Raw genomic sequence first — 21025 nt, forward strand, 5'->3', positions numbered from 1 at the left:
GCGCCGCAGCTGAGCACCCCGCCGCGCTCGCCAAGTAAGCTCTCCAACTTGGTTATACGGGGAGGGAGCTGGGCAAGGGGACGGGGTGGCCAAGGCTGGGAGGAGACATGCCAGAAATTTGACACACACACCCCCTGCTTCTCCCTGGGGTGCTCCGGCTCGCCCCAAGCCCCGCCGTGCCCAGCATCCTCCTGGCATCCCCATGGGACCATCTCGCTGTGGTCTCCAGGTGAAGCCCCCGAGCACCGCGCAGGGCCTCCCCGGGGAGCCCAGTGACAAAAGGGGAGCTGGGGCTCGCTCCGCGGGGTGCTCTGAGCAGAGAAAGGGAAGATGATGATCTGGGAGCTAATTTAGAGCTTGGATTTCCTAAGCCTTTTCAGACATCTGAGGCTGTTGGCAGGCAGCGTTACAGCCCCTGCCAGTCTCAGCGGCTAAACAATGTCCTTCCCTTGGCAAGGGCAGCGGTGGGGAAAAAATAACGCACAAAAAACAAGGGACATGTGATGGAGAGCTTGGCTGAAGGCTCCCTCCCCTCGCCGACCTGCATGCCAAGGAGGAAAAGCATGAAAAAGAGTGAAAAGTGGCCATTTAAAAAGGAAAGGGGGGGAAAAAACAAGCCCCACATTGCTTGTTTTGCTAAGGGAAACGTGGCTGAGCCGAGCGGACGGAGCTGTGGCAGGAGGTGAGTGGACGCATGCCCGGGCCATCGCTTTGCTCGGCTGCCAGGGCAGAGCCATCGCCCTTCCCGCATCCTCCAGCCAGCACGGGGAAAGCAGGAGGGAGCAATCACATTTTGCACAGCCCCCCTGCACCCCACGGAGCCCCCAAAAGCAACGGCGAGGTCTCCCAGGGAGGCACCGTGCCCACTCCAGTGCCCTCGCCCCGGCGAGCCTGCAGAGACAAGCGCTGCTGGGCACGCAGCTCTGCCCACAGGCTTGGGTGCGTGGGGGAGAAATAAAGGGCTTCGCCTCAACATCTCACGACCCAAGCAGCAGAGTGGCTGGCAGAGCGGCCACAAGCCGCCCCTCTGCTCCCTGGGGCACACAGCAGTCCCCACGGAGGTGACCACTCCGCTGAGGATGCTGCAGAGGGCACAGGGGGTGAAACCCTCTGTGGTCGGAGCATCGCAGCTGGGAGCAGCAGCTTCCCACAGCAAGACAGGATGAGTCTGATGCTTAACATTTTTTTTGTTTTGTTTTTCAAGGGAGAAAGGAAGGAGATCGATGGGGAGAGCAACGGGACAACCTCAGCCATCCAGCCCAGGAACAGCCCCAGCGCAGCACACGCACACGGACACCCCATCCGGGTGACAGCTCTGTCCCCAGCTGCCGGGCGGCACCCGCTATGGGACGGGGTGGGTTTACCTGAGAAGGGACATATGACCCCCACCCAGCTGCTGCAGCAGAACGGGCGATGGGAGAGCACCTTGGCATGGAAAGGGAGCGAGGCAAGAGAGCGTACGTCAGCAGACACCGAGATGGCAGGCAAGGCACGGTCAGATGAAGTGTAACCACTTTAAAACACCATAGAAAGATGAGGAGCTACTGGAGAGAGTCCAGTGGAGGGCTACGAGGATGAGGAGGGGACTGGAGCATCTCTCCTACGAGGAGAGGCTGAGGGAGCTGGGCTTGAGAAGAGAAGGCTGAGAGGGGACCTTAGAAATGCCTCGAAATATCTGCATGGTGGGTGTCAGGAGGACGGGGCCAGACTCTTTCCAGTGGTGCCCAGCGACAGGACAAGGGGCAACAGGCACAAACTGAAGCAGAGGAAGTTCCGTCTGAACACGAGGAAGAACTTCTTCCCTCTAAGGGTGACGGAGCACTGGAACAGCCTGCTCAGGGAGGTTGTGGAGTCTCCTTCTCTGGAGATATTCAAGACCCACCTAGACAAGGTCCTGTGCAGCCTGCTGTAGGAGATCTTGCTTTGGCAGGGTGGTTGGACTAGGGGATCCACAGAGGGCCCTGCCAACCCTGAACATTCTGTGATTCTGTGATCACTGCACATCATACTGGCAAGCTGAGCACCGTGTGCCTTTACGGGTTCGGCTACCCAGTGCAACACCTGTAAAGCTGGAGCCAGCCCTGGGAGCAGAGCAGCCTGCTTCCTCCACGAAGATCTGCTCAGGTGGCAAAGCCGGGGTCTTGGAATTACCGTGGGCTGAGGAGCACAAGTGGCCCAAAGCCAGCGTGGGTCATCTCCACCCAGGGCTACCTCCTGCCACGTGGCACCAGCAGTGTAGCCAAGGCCACCCGGGCGCACACAGATGGGGACAGATGACCTACAAGGGTCTGCAGCTGACAAGCTCAATGTTTCACCCCAACCCATCTCGGCTGGAGAAAGGCACTTCCCCACCGCCATGAGCAGCTCATCCCCAGGGCCCCATGGGGAAGGCTCTGCTTGGCAGTGGTGCAGGATGCCGGGGCTGGCAGCCAGGGAGGGGTATGAGGTCCGGGGTGGTGCATACAGGGACTGCGGCAGCCAAATCCAAAGAGGTTGGGATCCTCAGGCAGGAGCAGCTTGGTTGAAAACACCCGCCCGGGTCTGTGTCTGTGCCCAGCGCCAGCCCCAGCCATCCCCGCAGACCTGAGCAGGCTGCCGAAACGCTCGCACAAACCCCCACCGCCCTGCCAGAGGCGGGGAAGGGACCACAAGCCAGCAAATCACCCAGCTCATTGCTGCCTTCCAGGGAGCACAGGGCCAAGAGGGAGCAGAGTCAGGTCACTCCACTCCTCTGGTTATTCCCCAGTTCCCAGCGCTGAGCAGCAGCTACCAGCACAGCCTGGCTGCCGACTCCTCCTCCCCTCGGCCCATGGACGACCCAAGGATGAGCCGGGCTGTGCAGCACAGGCAGTTCAAGCACACGGAAAGGGAGAGGAGAACTGAAGACGGCTCCCCACGGCAGCCAGTGCTGCAGCCAGCACCAGCCACGAGCGTGCCGGGTGGATCTGGGAAAGGGCGGCCCCAAACCGGTGCTGAGGATGCCTCAAGACAAGGTCAAGGTGGCCCTCGAAGAGGGAGCTCTCAGCCCAACCAGCACACCCAGGCAGCTGATTCTGGAGATGTCTGGTGCGAAACAGGACCAGTGACAAGCTGGCCGTGTCACCCCCGGCTCTGGGAGCCGCAGGCAGTGACAGCACCAGCCCCTCCTCGCAGAGCAGGTAAGGTGGGCAGGCAAGCTCTCACAGGCAGCTTAGGCTCTTCCCGGGCCAGGGAGGGCACAGCCACATCCATGTCCCCTCCTGTAACCTCAGCCCCAGGCACAAACCTTACGGATAACTGGACGCCTCGGTGGAGAGGCATCGCGCAGGCATCGCGCAGCTCGTTAGCCAGATGCTGCGGGGCGAGAGCCGTCCCTGGCACCAATTCAAGCGGTAGGCCGATGTACCTAGAGCTGTCGTCTCGTTTCTGTTTGTTTCTACGAGCCTTGCAGGGACCATTGCTTCTGTTTGCAGCTTGTAAATGAGCCTCTTCCTCACCTCACCCGGCACCGCGGACGGCTGGCGGCACACCGCTCCAGCCCCACAGGACTCTGCACCCCAGCACCCCCCCGCCACCTCCCAAGCGCACCCGGCTGCCCGCAGCTGAAGGACCATTTTCCAAGGCGGCTGCAGATGCGGCTGAACCCGCAGGGTGCTGAGCGGGTGCAGGGGACAGTGTCAGAACAGCGACGCATCCCGACCCCCCGCCACGAGGAAGGGCGGTGGCAGACGCGGCTGCCCTGCCCTCGCCATCCCCGAGGTCTGGGCACGCCAAGGATGAGGCGTGGGATCGGATCCCCAGTACCCGGCTCTGCTGTCACCCCGCAGAGCCCTCGCCCGCCTCGCCGAGCTGCGTCCCGGCACGCGAGCTGCTCGGCGAGTTCAAACCACGAATTTCTGCGGCAGAGGGACTCTGACAGGCCCGGTGCTGTCGTGAATACTGACTGATCTCTGGGGGAGGCCAGGCAAAACCTGCACCTTCATCGCAGCGAGTCAGTCCCTTCGGGGCATTAACCCGCGCCCTCCGTCCCGTCGTGCCCCCGTCGCGATTCCACGCGGCTGACGGCTGCCATGCTGCTGCAGCTCACAGCACCCACACGCGGCTGCCCAGCCCTTTACTTCTGCCTTATCAAGCCCACCCCCGCCGCAGACCTCTGCAGAACGATGCTCCCAAAATGCTCCGACATTTCCAAAAGAAGGAATAAATTCCACACCGGGGCTGTTCTCTGCTCCTCCAGCAATCGCTGTTGGCACCACCTTGGTTTCACCCCGAGCTCATGAGTTTGGTGCGACGAGGAAAACCATGCCCAGGACAGCAGGAGAGCTTAAGCTTGCCTAAGGGGCGGCTGGTGACGAGTTCCTAACCAGATACGCCTCTGGGAAGGGAAAGGGAGATACCTGGCATTGCTAAAGCATCCACCGGCCTTGCTGCCATCCTCCTGCAGGCAGGGTTCCTGCTTCCCCATCAGAAAAAAAAAGTGTGGGCTCCTCTGCCCTGAGGAGCTAGAAAGGAGGAGGCAAGAAGGGAAAACAACCAGTTTCCCTGTCAAGTAAAGAGCAACGCCATGAGTGAAGTGCCGAACCCCTGCAAGCCGAGCGTTCCCAGCAGAGCTGGGGCCGATGCTCCTGCTCGCTCCCCCTCCAGCCCCTGCCACAGTGAACCCAGCCCAGCCCCGGGGAGCTCCCGCTCAGGGCAAAGCCCAGCCAGTCCAAACAGCTCCCTTCAAAAATAATTATTTTCCTGCAGTTTTAGATAATTGGATTTTAAAAATAAGCACAATTAGTTTTTTTTTCCCCCCGCCTTTTCCTTTGCTGCACACCATGAACTCCAGGCTGCTGCTCGGAGCTGGAGGAGACCTTTTGACAGCTGAAACGGAGCTCGCTCCCCCTCGTCCGAGGGGATGGAGGTGGGAGGGAGGAGGCAGAGTGGGAGCAGTGACAGGTAAAAATAACCACACTTGGCCTGATCTTGCTCCCAATTAAGCCGGTGGGAATTTTGCCCAACTTCCTACAGCAGCAAGATCCAGACACGCACACAAAGAAAGCCCTCTGCTATATTAACAGCCTCATGATGATCAGAGAAAATCACGTACGCGCGAGCTTCTTCCCCCAAATTCACGCTGGTGGGTGTTTGAGCATCCCCTCCACCAGGGCCAGGCGCTGCGGAGGCTGGAGACGCGTGGTGGGTGACCACCAGAGCCCCATCGCTGTCCCCCACAGCTCCGCGTCTGCTCTGGTTCAGGCACAGCCACTCCGCAAAGTGCTTGGCAAGGTTTTTCAAGGCAGGGTTTATCTGCTCAGACAGTTTCACATCAGCTGAAACTACAGCATAAGTGGTTTCGGGGGGAATATGGAAAGTGTGGAAGAGTAGAAACATTTCATTCTGACACCTTCCTGAACAAAAAGCACTCTGCCTTTTCACAGCATAACATTGCCTCGTGAAACTAAGTCCAATTTATTTTTAAACGAGGTGGAGAAAAAAAGCCCAAACTGAAAGTAAACATCGTAATTTGGGGGACAACTGCGATATTGCATTTCATCCTGTCATTAACGCTTACTCCCATCTTTGGGTTTTGCCAACCGAATGAAAATTCAGTCTCTTGTAGAGCTGTAATCTAAAATCTTTCACAACCACCTCCAAGCTATGCTGCATCAGGTTCATCACAGTTCACCTTACCACAAGCCAACACCCGATATCAACAACATTTTAACTGATGCAAACATTTCTAACTTGCCTTCAAACATGAGTACCCTCCAAAAGAAGCGAGACCTGCAGATAACACAAGGTTTGAAGGAAAAAAGTAAGATGTTTTGCTCCTTATCTGAAGACCAACCCAGCCCTCACAGCTGAAACAGAAAGAGCAAACCCCAGCGTGAGGAGCATCATGGAGCTCCCCGCGTCCCCACGCTGTACCGACAGCAAGCTGGCGACGCTGCTGCTCCTGCGTCCCCCGCCGTGCCCCGGCACAGCCCAGCCTCGCCGGGAAGGGCCAGCACTCTGCACCGTGCCGGCATCCCCGCACACCGCCGAGAAGCATCCTGAGGCAGCCCTGGAGAACGCTGGAAAACACGCCCCATTGTATGCCATCACCCCCTCCACCACCTCCCGGAGAACTCGGCACCCACGGGAATTTTCCTGTTTTAAAGCTTCGTGACAATTTTAATGCCGCACGTAGTTTTGAGCCTGGCAGTTTAAAGCGATTCGATCTCGGCTGGTAGCTGCAAAGCATTTTTGTGTTTACATCAACGTTTCAAAGGTACCGATCAAACACTCCCGGCACTCCACACACAGGGTGAGCACGGGGTTCCCGCGTGGAGCTGCTCTCTCCGGCAGCCCTGGGGCTCGGAGAGACCCCCGGCTACGCGGGACAGGGACCGCTCTGCAAGCCAGGAGCCACGGTGGAGATATCCCCACGGAAGCCTGGCTCTTCCATCTTCTCCACCCAGGCTGAGAGCACAGGCACCGAGAAAAGGTCAAGCCACCAGCTACGCCGCGCCGCAGACACGCAAGGATTTCTCCCAGACAGATGGCAGGAAGGGGAAGAGCGAGGAGGAGGAGGAAGGACGGGAACAAGTTCAAGTCGAGAATCTCAAATCGGCAAACTCCCCGCGCAGCCCGGCGCGCCGCTCGGTAAAAATACACAGCGTGCCGCCGCCAGCAGCGCGGAGGGACCCGTGGCGGGGGCACAGGCAGACGCACGGCGCCTTGCTGCGTGTCCCACCCTGAGCCACGAGCTAACGCTGCTGCGACGCGCCTCACCCCGCTTCCAAACCCTCCCTTCTGCGGTTCTCCTCCACCTCCTCGCCGCTTCAGCGTCCCCCTGCCAGCTCCAGCACCCCTGACCGTACCGGCCACCTTTCCAACGCGAGCTCGGACCTTTTCCCCCCCGTCCTCTTTTCTCAGCACATCGAGGTTGGGAATTTTCTGAGGCTGCAGATTGCTCCCACGCGTTTGATGCCATCTGCAAAACGCAAACCCCTCCCTGATGCCGTTTCTCCCCCAGCACCATCTTCAACTGCTCTGGGGATGACACGAGAAAGTTAGTCTGCGGCTCAGTTCGGATGAACTAAGAGTATTTATTCAGCCTTCCTTTATCAGAGATGCAAATCAAGCTCTCCAGTTACACATTTTAAAGCAGTGGGGGGGGGGGGGAAATGCTAGGTAGAAAGCTATAAAGCATCTGATGTATTCACAGTAGCTAAGGTAGAAAACAGAGTGAGATTAATGAAAAATGATTAACATAACAGGTGTCATTGTCACAAAAGTGACACTTTAAAGACAAATCCCCCCCAAAATTAATTCCCTAAACACAGGAGCACATCGTTAACTACATTTAGTCCCTGTTTTACACTGTCTCAGCAAAGGAAGAGGAGAGCGAGTGGGCAAACGGAAGAGGCTGCTTCTCCCAGTCTGCAAAACGCTGGTTAATGGCACCTTCTGGCAGTGAAATTTGAAGCCGACAAATGTCCTCATCCCGGAAAAGAGCAGGCACCACCGACAGCGTCGGGGCGAGCGGACTGGGATGCTCGCTTCTGGCTTCACCCACCAGCAACCCCTGCACGCCGCGTCGGGCAGCCCAGGGCAGGTGAAGGTCAGCAGCGTGAAGTTCAGCTTCCAGCCACGCCAAGCTCCAGCCCCAAACGGACAGGGTCTCCAAGCGCTCAGCCTCACCGCCGCTGGGCCACCAGACCCAGCCAAGGTCCTACCACCCCTTCAGCCACCCCCAAGCAGCTCAGGGAGGACTGCTGATGGGACACTGCTCCGGGCACGGTGCTACGGCTTGGTCTGCCACCAGCGCAGAGCCTGCGGCTCCCGTCCGCCTGCCCGGCACCCGGGGATGATCAGTCCGTCCGCACGCTGGGGTGGGCACGTGAGGAGCAGGGATTCTCACACAGGGACACACTGAGCCCACTTCTTGGGGTTTGGGGGTTTTTCTTTTTGATTTTTAATAAAAAGAGCTCATTGGACATCAATTTAGCTTTTTAGTACCTTTCAGATAAGGAAATCTGCTGCAACAGCAATTCTCTCCCTACCTTAATTAATTCCTAAACATATCACAAGCTGGAAGTGCATGTTTTATGAATCTGGTTGACCTCCTGGTGTAGAAATGATGACACAGATGTTGTGCCTTCTTCACTACCTCATTACTCATGTTACACCATTTTTTTTTTCCCCCAGCTGAGCTGGCTGACAGAAGCTCCAATGCTGCCATAAGCGAGACACGCTGCAAGGAGCCTGAGCACAGCTCAAGCAACGTTCCGCACCCACCGGAGCACCCAGCTGTCCCACAGGACACATCGCCACGCAAGCTGCAAGCACACAGTCGGGAGGGAAGTAAATCCACTGGGGAGGTTTGCACCAAGAAGGACAAAATACTGCTGGGTAGGAAAATGAGGCACCACTCAAATGACGGCCAAGCAGAGGGGAACGCCGGCGCTGAAGGAGCCCGCGCGTGGACGTGTCTGAAGCCCGCGGGACCTGGAGCGCTCCCTCCGAAGGCTGTTTGCTGGGGAGGATGGGAATTGCCCCAGGTTTGCCAAGGGTTTCAGCCTCCTCTCCCGTCCCGTGCACACTGAGATAAGCCCTGTTGCACTGGTATGACATTATATCCATCTACGGGAAGCAGAGTAAGCCCTGCCAGCATACGCAGATACAAAGGCAACTGGGCTTGCGCAGCTGCCTTGGAGCAGACCTCACCGTCCCATCCAACACGCAGGGTGGATGCTGTGTTCACAGCAGACACCTGAGAAATGCCGAGGCACCGAGGGGCTCGTCCCGCCAGGGATGGCTGCCGTCACACGGTGACGACGGTGTGGGACAAGCACGATGCCAGCCACAGACGATGCTCTGCACAGCCAAGCTGGAAGCCGAGAGCCTCACGAGACGTGGGCTCCGCGAGGAAACTCGGGCAGCAGAGCGTGGAGGGAGGGAGAGCTGGGATATGGGTCACAGGCAAGGGGGAAAAAGAATAAGAAAAATATAAAAAGGGCAAATAAATGCACTTGTCATGGCCCTCATGGCAGCTTCAGAAAGGAGACAGCAACGGCTCCTAAAACCTCCCTCGCTCTCAAATATTATTGCAGTGCTTAAGAAACTAGAATCACAGAACCATTAAGGTTGGAAAAGACCTCTCAGATGATCAAGTCCAACCGCCAACCCACCACCACCACGCCTGCTAGAGAGCTGCCCCAGCCCGAGGCAGCCCCGAGCAACTGCGCTCGCCGGGACCCAGCTGCTCGGCGCGCCGGGCGCCCAGGACCCCTGCCCGGCTCCACCTCAGAGCAGGATGCTAAACCAGAGCGAAGCATTTAAGAGCACACTTTATACCCGTCTCAGAGGCTGACGGAGCACAGCACCAACGGCTGATCATTAGGGAAGCATCCGGACGCATAAGAACAAGAAGGAAAAAGGAAACTCTTGTAAAGAAGAGTTGAAAAAATTCTGTTGGGAGACCTAGAAACCAGCAGCTAACTTGTCTACCACCAGTAACAGCCAGCAGAAAGTAGGCATTAAAAATAAATAATAATAATATAAAAAAGGCAGCCTGATGAGGTCTGGTCACCTTTTGTTTCAGACACTGAAAAGCTCCCTTGCAGGGCAAGGTATGAGAAGAAACAAGGCTTTTGCTTGTTACCATTCCCAAAAAAGCCCACCTTTTTCTGCTGGAGATGGCACAGAGGCAGCGCTCGCTCATCTGCACACCCACACTCCGCACGGTCCCAGCTCGGATCTCCCACAGCCGGGGCCTTGACTGGCATCGCTCGCACAGGCTCCAGGGGGGAAACCCCATCCCTTCGTCCGCGGGACGGATGGGGCTTTGCAGCCTCTTCCCAAACCCGCATCCCGGGCACGTGCGGGGCGGGGGGAGCTGCGGGGTGCGATGGCCCTACCGGCGGTCTGCGAGGTGGGTCGACACGGAGATAAAACCTGCCTGTCCCACCCGTCCCCATTCCTCCACCTCCCCAGCCCCCGGCGAATAAGCCCCCACCGACAGCGAACGCTGCTGGACATGGCCCCAGGGCTGAATTTACCACGATGCAGAGTAATACTTAAACAGGGATACAAGATGGTGGGGAACAACAACAACAACCCTTATGTTTTGTTAAATTCAGCAATTTACGAGGCTGGAATAATTAGTGGTTTAAAATGTTTTGACACAAGCAGCCCCAATAATCATGATAAATCATATCAGGCATATGCCCAGATCCTTGAAGTGACAGATGACAAACAGAGCAGTGACAAGACGCTCCATCACACGGGGAATCATTGAGTTAATGGAAGAATTATTGCTTCTGAAATCCACTCCAGTCCTATTGTGGGGAACATTCCAATTCATCAAAGCCAAATGAACATTAATTGCTGCAGCCTGGTAAGTTTTCGAGCTGCTGTGACCTTCATTGAATTTTAATCCAAAACAGATAAGATTTACTTCCACACAAGAGGAAACAACACAATTAAACCCAAATGACAGCTAAGATTATGGCGAAAAAACACAACAGGCGTAATGACAAAAATATTGATTCCTTTCTACTTGACACTGTGCAAAAAAAAAAAAAGGTAAATAAATAAACTCTAGCGTTTGCATATTTGTTTTTTCCCCTTCCTCCCTTCTTTCCATTTGGGAGACAAATTTCACATGCTCAAGCCAAGAGAAAAGGGGTGGCAGACAGTAATGGAGACTGAATTCCCTTTAACTGCTGTAATTAATGTTATGTCTCATTGGGGACAGATTAAGAAAAAACAGTGAGGAAAGCAAAGAAAAAAAAATAAAAATCAAGTATTATGTTGCTGTTGAAGATGCCCTTGAGCTCAGAAAGGGAGGTGTGAAGAGGACCATGGTCAGCCAGAGCCCACGCCATTTTGAGAGGCAGGTGGTGGCCCCAGGGACCCAGGGTCACGGGCATCAGTGGACCCTGTCCTGCTGCACCGGAAGCAAACCCACCCCAAACCACAAAGCCACACACTAACAGCCAAGATCACTGGAAGAACGAGTAAACCCAGGATTGACACCTCCCTGGAGCCCCACGCAGCACAGAGGGGGTCTTGGCTTTAGAGGCAGAGCAGGAGCAACCAGCCAAGTCATAAATATCTACGCAAACCCAAAACGGCGTTCCCATCAGAGCCAGCTTGCCTTGGAGATGCCTCACTGCCCAGTCAAGCGTTGCCAGAACACTCCCTAAATGTGGGATTAGCGAGATCCTCCAGGCAAACCTTCCCCAGCTTTCTAGAACTCATCCGGAGGACAAGGGGACAGGTAAAAGCAAGCGTTACAGCCACTTACAGGAGCTGGAAGGAAGCCCTTCCCCGGGTCCTCCCGTCCCCGCAGCGAGATGCTGGGCTGATGCTGGACGGGGCATGCAGACCCTGAACGCCAAGGCTGCGCTGCGGCGGGCTGAAACGCCTCCTGCACTGTGGGAATGGTGTTTTAGTCCATAGAGAGCATGCAGGAGACATCGGGCTTCACGGTAGGAAGGCAGGAGGAACGGCATTCGAGAAGCTGGAAAGGGGGACACGGGGATGTCCAGCTGCCTCCTGAGGCAGGAGAAGGTATACGGCACGACCGGGGAACTCCACTGCCGGGGAGGCAGCAGGGCTTGAGGGATGCAGGCTTTCTGGGATGCCATTTAGCTGGGGTCAGGGAGGAAAGGAAAGGCCTGGGAAGGCAGCCTGAGCAGAGCCTGGGGACTTGGATAAAATATTTCACTCAAAAACAAAGACTTTCGCCTCATTTTACTCTAGCTACAGAACTCCATGTGGTCTTGAGGGGGAAAAGCCCAACAAAACACGCATTTATCTTCTGCTAGTAACGCAGAACTTGGCTCAGGTTCACTCAAAAAGCTCATGAATCTTTTAAAATAAACTGGCCAAAGTCTCAAGTCTGTGCTGGAATCCTGACCCAGGGAAGCGACGCCCAGCGCTCCTGCCTCCCAGGGACACGCTGCCAGACCCTGTCCCGGACCCACATCTCTGCCTGGGACCCCAACTCCCGTAGCAAGGAGTATCAGGATTTATAGAGAAAGTGGAATTGTGGCTCATTCTGTGCGGGAGGAACTCTCTTGTCTTCCCCTTGCTGTTGCAGCAGGGCAGGAGAGGCTAACCCCGGATTAGGGAGCAAAAACATTTCTGCTGTGGCATGCACAGCGATGCCTTCGGCTCCAGCCCACCAGCATCGCTGCTCCTGCACTCCGAGGCACAGCAAGTGAAGGCTGTGGGCAGGAATTTCTCAGAGAAATTCACTTCTCTCCCCAAAGCATCAATCCATTACAGTCATCACACTGTTTTTTAGATAGATCAGCTCAGCAAGGTCTGAGGTCCAGGATCAAATCTCTCCCTGCTGAGGAAAATCTGCATTTCAAGCAATTGCACTAATTGCCAGGCTCCAGAGCCAGTGTCTCCCTGCAGCCACGGGCCTCTTCTCCACAGCTCAGGTTTCCCACATAGCCAAGCAATCCCATGCTCAAACCAAGGACTGAGTTTTCCACACCCCAGACTTGGGTTTTGCTGTCTTCATCTCTTGCTCCATCTCTCATTTATTTTTTCAGGCTCACTTTCTAAGCACACCAGTTTTACCTTTTTTCCTTCCAAAACTCCATCACAATAACATTTTTAGCAGGACACAATAAACGTTCCCTATCCAACCCGGTAAGCTGCAGTCCCCAATTCCTCTCCCTTCTGCCATCCTGCTATCACACTGCCTCTTCTCTTGCCCAACAGCCTTAATGAAAAGCCTCCCTCCATGTTCGTCTGCACTCAGTGCCCAATCTAAAGTCCCTCTGACAAGGGCCGAGACAATCAGAAAACCAGATTTAAGTTGTAAAAGCCAAACAGCTGCTTGTTCAAATGGAGGGAAAAAAGGCTTTGCGCAGCCACTGTCTCCGCTCCTTCCAAAACAGAAAACAGAAGGCATGGAGACGCGCCCAGCTTCCGAGATAGGAACAGATGCACCTTTCACAGAGGGTTGCTGCAATTGGATCCCCAATCCTATAAAACACTTACTTTGGGCAAACAGGTGACATGCTTATACTCAGGATCTACAAGCCTAACTCCTTTTTTCCTTTTTCTTTCCTTGACAGGATAGTTTATCCCAACGGGAGTTAAGGGACAGTACATTTAATCCCGTTTTACAGAGGGAGCTCTAAAGCACAGAGGGATGATGGACCAGATCCAAATACGCAGGCAACCACCTCATAAGACACTGAAATAAGCATTTTTAAAAGGCAAACGAGCACATACTCGATGTGTTAATAAAAGGTCACATAAACACCTGAGATGGAGATACTCAAAGCAGCTACACCATCTTTTTACTTTTAGGTCAGGCTCATCCTTTGCAAGAGAAGGATATCGTGCTATAGCCCACACCCACCTGACAGGTAAAACTCCATTCCAGAAACCTTCAAGAAGAAATGACCAAGCCCAAAATCTTGCCTTTGCACACGCCCGAATGCAAGACCAAGGAGAGATACTCCACCAACACACCTTGCCAGGTGCCAGAAGAGGAGGAACCACAAGCCCCCTTATCTCCCTCCCAACGGCTTCTTCCCCACGATCTGTTGTCTTATTTTATTTCATTTTCTTAAAAGACCAACCACTCTTTTTTTTTTTTCTTGACCCATTCAAACATATCTCTCCCTCTGTGGAGGCCCAAACAAGAAGGGACATGGACATCTGCAAACCAGACTCGCCACGCAGCTCCTTATCACCACCCTCCCCCACTGTGACCCAGTTGCCAGCCGCCATCCCCTCCCAGACTGCCCCTCGTCCTCTCGATGCCGTTGACAGCTTCCACTCACCATGACCGAGATGTGAAGAATGTGCATCTGCTCCTCCACTATCTCCGAAGGCTCCTGGAGGCTGGGGGGGGTGGCCCGGGACAGCTGCTCGGCACTGCTCATGGAGACATGGAAGTACAGGGTGCCGTTCTCCAGCCACTGCTGCTTCCAGTGCACCAGCGAAATGTCAGCCACTGTCCCCGACATCTCTGCAGGGACAAAACACGCAACTGAGGATCAGTTTTCTCCACGGTGCTAAAAGGTGGTATTCTTAGCAGTCCTGGAAATCGGGACTTTTGAGTCTCATCCCTAGTACTGCTTCTGATCCGCAGGATGAGCGTGAGCTTGGTTTTTTGGCCTCTGTCTGCTGTTTCCCCCATATACGAACAGTAACAGTTGTCTTCCTTCATAAAAAGCAAGGGGCTACGAAGTGCCTTGGGATTTCTGGACTAGAAAGGCAACAACAGTAAATAACCCATTGTACAAGGTGCCTTCAACGCCCTGGAGCTCTCCCAGCAAAAAGGCTGGAAGGAGCTCTGGGAGGGCTGCAGCCAAGCCCAGGGGAGGTCTGCTGCTCGGCACGGGGCCGAGGGACGACGCTTGGTGCCAAGCAAGCCGAAACACAGACATCACTACATAGTCTGCTGGCTTCTGCAACAAAACCTTCCTCCAGGTATCGAGGCAGTACTAGAGTTGCCTTTAGCAGGGACAGTCCCAGCACGAACTGACAAGCACCAGTAAGAAGAGAGAACCACCAGGCTTGACAAATACATATTGACCTTGGGGTTGCATGTCTGCTGGTCTTCCTCTGCAGCCTTCTGTTAGTTTTACATCCCACCCGATCCTGATTTACAGCATTAGGCACCCTGGGAGCTGGGATTGCAGCATCCCAGCACACACATCCACCACGGCAGCTTCCCAGGGGCACCACGCCTGATTAATTTAGGGCTCGGACACTCCAGGCACGGTGTAAGCAAAAGCCAGCCCCAGCTCCGCAGCCTCCAGCACAGCCAGAGCCAGCAGCCTCCAAGCCTCAGCTGCAGCTCCCGGCTTGGCCAGGCGGCAGCAGACGCAGGCAGGAGTGCTGACAGCTCCACAGCTGCCCATCAAGTTTTAAACGGATCTCTGCAAAGAACTGATTTGGCAGTTTAGCAGCAGAATCAAAACCGAAAAAAAAAATACTAGCGCAAAATGAGCCAAAATATTTCTCCTTCCACCACCTCTTTTTTTTGTGTTTGTTTTTCCATTCGCAATATAAGCAATGGGAAGCAAGTCAGGTCCTCTTAGTCACCAGGCCCACGGCTTCGCAATCACCCGCTTCGTGGGGGATCCAAATTCAATCCTCTCCTGTCTGGGAACAGGAACCAGCTATAACGGACAGTGACCTGCAGTCTGCACGGTGTGTCGACTCCAGAAAGGTGGCCAGCATGAGTTCAGGTTCCCCTGGCACCATGGTGGGAACGGGGACGTGGACATCAAGCATCACCTGCGAGAGGGTCAGCGGGGTGAACAAGGCTTTGCCCTGTGGGCAAAGCGGCCAGGGGCAGCAGTGGCATTTTGCATTTCATTTTCCTGAAGCCAGCTGGGCAAAAGCACATCCAGTTCCAGCTCCCAGTGGAGACAAAGCAAGGAACAAGCATGGCTGAGGCTGTCCTGAGGAGATACCCACAAAGGTGCTTCAAGACACCCGGGTGCTGGCTCACGAGCAGCCATACAGGCTACAAGACGAGGCACTACAGACCCACATCCCAGCGCAGCAAAAAAAACCCCTCTCATTCCTTCAGGAACAATTTTTCTTACCCATGAAATCAATACCTTTTCCAGCAGCAAGCTCCTGGCTTTCCATCGTGGATTAAAACAGAGCCAACCACCCCCTGGTCACAGCAAAGCCCCCATCGCACCCCTGTCCTGCAGGATCCCCCCTTGCTGCACAGCCCGGCTGAGGGCAGGGACAAGGTTACCCCGTTACTGCCAACCCCCTCATTTAGCACCTCACTAATTGCACCACCGACACACCTGAGCAGGCTACACTGTCACCTGAATCTCATCAGAGGGCTGTGCTCATTAGCTCTGCCTCCGGAGCACAGCGCCGGTCGTTATCCCCCATCTCTATGCACATCTGAGTGCTCAGAGAAGAAAAACTAAACAGCTGACCACGTATGGGATCCATCCAGAGCCCATGCTCGCACTTGGAGGGGATGCGTGAACTCCATCATATCTCTGTCACTGCAAGGAGATCGCTCCCAATAATCCTTTCCCTCCTTTAACAGAAGTAGCTGTTTGCTGGAGCAAATCAGCGGCAGAGGTGTTACTTGCCCTCTTTACCCTGTGAATCAAGCCAGCCCCACGGCTCGTGCTGCAGGACGACATCTGCGCCAGGCCTGGGAATCGAATTAAATGAGAGTTTTGCGTCTCCTGCCTCCAAAGAGGCTAAAGCAGCAGGTTCCTAATAGTGGTAAAAAAAGAACAAAACGAGACAAGTATCAGGGCTGCTTAATTGCAGTCATCTTCCCAGCAATACGTCAAAGGTCTGTACTGAAAAGCATCTCCACGTCTAATTAAAATTGCAACAAATGCTACTTGTAGGAGAAACGGCAGTAACTCAGCTTCGGGATAGATATCACAAGCTCTTCTACAGAGGCAAACAGGCCATGGGACAGCCCAGAAGCGCCAAGAGACAGGACTCTGGTCACGCGAAGCCATCTTAACTCTGCTCAGAGGAACAGTCACCCGCAGGAGATGATGATTTACGGTATTACACACTCCTCACTTGCACACCCCTGCAGAGACCTTTCCAAAAGTGCTCAGGAAAGGAGGTTACACAGCCCAGACCACAGCACAGACCCGATGTGGGTGCCATCAGGACCCCACCACTACCGTTACCCAAGGCTACAGCACATCAGCGAAGCAGGGAAGAAGCCTCCAGGGTCAATCTTTCTCCAATTTTTTTCCCTTGCGCACACATTTTTTGCATGGGATGTTTAAAAGGATCACAGAGAACGTTTCTGGCAAGTTGTGAGATATAGGCAATTTTTTGGATTTTAGCCTAGACTGAAGATAAGCCTGTTTCATTTTCAAAAGGTCTCTTCCAAAAGTAGAAACTTCAATTTAACATTCATTTCAGAATTTTAAGCAAACCCAGCAGCGAGGTGATTGCTGACGAAAGCTGACTTGCCAAGCTGGGGTAGCGTTCACCATACGTTTATAAATACCTGTAGGCTCGTCACCCCCACAGCCCGTGCTGCGGGAAACCTGGCCGTTCCCACCCCCAGCACCGCCACGGCATCAGGAGCCTTCCCTCGGACTCGCTGCGCACAGAAGAACGCCAAGCCCTTTCAAGCCCTGTTAGCTGCTGAGCCCTTCAATATCCAAACGCGGGGAAGTTTCTCGGCCTCATGTACTTGACATGAATATTAGGCTGCCTGTGTTTCGCTGGACACGCATTGTCACTCCACTATCTACACGGTAGCTACAGCAGTGATAGCCCGTCCATCAGAAAGGATGCAATAGTCTGCAGCAAGATTGCCTGTTATCAGAGCTTTCAGATGCTTTCGGAACAAATTAAGGGCATTCCTGCACCAAAACAGAATGAGATACAGTTCAGGTTTTAAATGGGCAGCAATAGAAAAACACTTCTCGTCTACAGCTATTTAAAACCTCGGCATCTAGCAGGCAGGGAGCTCTCAGCCGAGGTTCAAGCACAGCTTCGCAGGTAAAAGCGCGCGGAACAGCCAAAGGGACGAGGCGACGCCTGCCACAGCATCTTCCCACCTGCCCCCTCGCCCGACGGAGAGCAGCAGGGAAGGGACGACGAAGGTCCCGGCAGCACCCAGCCAGACCCCTGCTCCTCATCGCCCAAAGCCCACGGCAACCCCGTTTCTCCATCCCAGAGCGAAGGACCCAAGCTGCCCCCTCTGCAGCCTCCCCCGGCTGCCCACCCCTCGCCCCCCACCGCGCAGCCCGGCGTTGCCTCCCCACGGCCCCAGCAGCCTGCCGCACCACCTCACCAGGTCTCCACTTCGGAGAAGGGCACACAGAGCACTTCCTTCTTTTTTTCCCCCTTCCTCAGGCTCTGAGTCCCATCAAAATGCAGTTCCCACATTTTCCTTGGAAATCCAACATGCGATCCCAACAAAACCTTCCCCAGGGCTCAGACCCCGACCTGGGCTCGTGCCCACCCAAAGGTCACCCACCCAGGACGAGGCAGGGGACAGCAGCAACCACAGCAAGATCCCTTCCGACCAATTCTCTAATTCCATTTTTTCCCTTCACTGTTGCTACAGTCCTTGCATATAAACATTTCATTGAAGTCTTCAACTCGTATTACAATCAAACTTAAAAGCAAAAGGGCCTAAATGCATTTGGTTGGGAACCAAGACGATTCCCATAAAAGCAGACTACGCTGACATGATGAATATAAAATGAAACAGCAGATATTAAAGTTGGAGGATTGTTACTCCATGCCTTTGGGGCTTCTGGCCACCCTACCCTCCTCCTCCCACCCCGTTTCACCGAAGGCAGCGAGCAGGCAGCGATAGCCTTTTCCCCTCTGCCTTCTCCAGGGCAGGCTGCCAGGCTCGCAACCTCCACTGGCTCCCCCCAGCCCCCCCGACCCTACGCAACGCTTCAACATTCATCACTTCTTCGGGAGGCTGCGGCCCTGCCTTCTCTGTCATGGTGTTTTACAAAGCCTGTTTTGTATTTAATTGGCTTGTTCTTGCTAATCTACCATGATTGTTGTATTTTTATTTAATTCTTAAAGGTTATTATTTTAAAATAAGCCATTCTGCTTACGGAGGTTCATCGCTGCATGGATCCCCACCCCTGGATAACCAAACCCTCCTTGCGCTTCCCCTTCTCTCTGCTCCCCAGCGCTGCTCAGACCCTGGGACCTGCTGGACAGTTTTACTATAAGGACCAAATCCGTGGTGTGACGGGTGAGAAGCCTGTGAGTAATTTCCAGCACATGGATCCAGGCTCCTCCTGTCTTCTTCCTCACCACCTGCTTCATCCCAGCAGGACCTGCACCCCGCCGCCAGACTTCATCATCTCACCTGCACAACTCAGTGTCTTCATCTGTTGGCAGAGGAAGGGCTGGAGATCTGTTTAGTGATTCTATTTCCTTCTAGGGCAGGCTCAGCAACACGATCCCACCGCGCGCAAAAAGCCAGCACCAACGGCCGCGTCGTCCTCTTCTTGCCCGTGCGTCACCCCCAACCCTGCAACCCCATTTCTCCCGCTATCGGTGCAGCAGCTCCTCGGAGTTCACGTTCTCCGGAGGCGCCAGCCTCCGGCAAAGCATTAGTTTATAGATTCTTCGGTGCTTCGCTACCACTTATGCTAATAAACCAAATTTATGCAGAAAGTCATAAACAGAGAGCTCTCCCCAGTGCCCTTGCCAGCACAGGATTGCTCCCTGCAGAACAGATTATCGCTCTCTGTGCAGACTAGCTCCAAAACGACTCTAGTAATGGGGCTTCCCCCATGCTCCCCGGGGGGCCATTCTGCACTCAAACAGGCCCTAACAGTTCTAAGGGCTTGGGTCTTTTGGTGGCAATGTGGTGGGGTTTTTTATCCCAATCATTAGCTCAGTTCATTACTTTTTTTTTTTCTCCTTCCCCTCTGCTCATTTCTTAACATGTTCCTTCCCTTCCACATCTACTCCCCCCGCAGTACTCCCTAAGGCAACACACAAACGCAGCTGCAGATCGTAAAAAGTAATAGAGAAGCTCAGAAGTTTAAGAAGTGGGGAAAAAAAGATGACAAGCTCCCTCTGATCATCTCTTTTCAAAGGCCCTGTCTGCGAGGAACGCAGGGCTGCACCCGCAGGGCTTTTCGGGGGTGGCTTCGGCGCTGCGCGTGTCTGTTGGGACACGGCGCGCGGCCGGGGCTGCTGCGGGATGGAGGAGGGCTTCGGGGAGCCCTGGCCTCGGGGCGGTCCATGGGGACCCCAGCAACGCTGCGGCACCCTCTGCATCTCCTCTGCTCTGCCAGCAGCACTGCGCGGCTGACGTCGGACGGGCAAACTGTCCGGCATCCGATGGCAAGAGGGGACACGCAGTAAAAGGGGGGTTGGCTATTTTCAGGCTTTGCTCAAACAGCCTGGAAGAAGAAGCACAAGATGCCAGGTTTTGAGCATGCTCCTGGGCCCGGCTGCCTCAAAGACCACAAAGCTGTGGTAAGGGCAGAGCAGCCACCACAGGGTCCCTCACAATCAGAGCAATGTGACTGAAGGCAGATCCCAAGCTCAACAGGAACCCAAAAACCAGAAAGCCTCCTCAGTGGGGACAGAGAGCGTGGATCTCCCCATGGCCAGGCTGGAGCGGCAGCGGGACCAGGGCAGCCCCGGGCAGAGCATCTCCCTGTGCTGCCAGCGAGAACCCAGCACTCACCCGGGACGGCACCATCGGTCCCACCTCACCATCCAGGCTGTCGAAGGCAGGTGACAGACAAAACACCTGCACAACCGCCTGCTGCATCACCGCTGCGAGGGGACGACACGCCTGGTGTGGCCCTGGGACAGCCGACCTTCAGAGCCAGCCGGCGCAGAGCCCCATCCCACGCTGCCGGTACAGAAAGCTGCGACGAGAAGGTGCTGTTCCCACCTCCACAGTGCCTTGGCCCAAAGACCTTCCCAGAGACTCTTCAGAAAACTCCAAGAAGGCTTCGCAGGGACTCTGCCCTGTGCAGGGGTGACTGCCAGCCTGAGCCTGCCGATGCCTCTGGGAACAGCGAGGAGCCACCAAGCACCCCAGCAACTCTTCCCTCACGAACACCAGCACCCCTGGTTTCTCAAAGAGCTGGAAGCCTACCACATGCATCTCAGCTTGCGGGCTTGAACATTTGCACCCGTTTACCAGTAAAACTCTCCCCATAGGCTGGAATCTGGTGGAAGCAAGGTTTGTGAGTACGTCTGCACCCACAATGCAGAGCTACGTGGCACCCCTTCACCCGGTGCTCTTCCCAAGCCCATTCGCCTTCGCAGAAAAAGGGATCGTCATCCCGCACATGAAGCAGGACACACACAGCCCACGGTGGCTGAGAGCGATGTAATGGAATAAATGCACTGAGCTGATAAATACAGCCACCGGCACTTGAAATCAGACAGCAAGTCCCAGCTCAAGCAGGGCTCTCCTCACTGCCACCACGTTCCACCAGAGCCACGCAACTGCACCAGCTGTCCCACGGGTGGCCTGCAACATCTGCCCAGCTCCAGCAGGCACCAAGGCCAACCCTGACCCTTCCCTGACCGACCCTCCGACTGGGCTCCAGCCCTT

The 21025-nt window shown here is 55.0% G+C and overlaps 1 protein-coding gene across 1 annotated transcript in view; it reads right to left on the minus strand.

Annotated features, from left to right (window-relative positions):
- ASTN2 (astrotactin 2) overlaps positions 1-21025 on the minus strand; it is a 360893-nt gene that overhangs the window by 293384 nt on the left and 46484 nt on the right. Inside the window, exon 2 of the mRNA XM_075439778.1 lies at positions 13770-13957. Coding sequence (XP_075295893.1) covers positions 13770-13957 — 188 coding nt within the window. The remainder of the gene's footprint in view (positions 1-13769; positions 13958-21025) is intronic.

This window comes from Opisthocomus hoazin, chromosome 19 (genome assembly GCF_030867145.1).
Source record: "Opisthocomus hoazin isolate bOpiHoa1 chromosome 19, bOpiHoa1.hap1, whole genome shotgun sequence".
NCBI lineage: Eukaryota > Metazoa > Chordata > Aves > Opisthocomiformes > Opisthocomidae > Opisthocomus > Opisthocomus hoazin.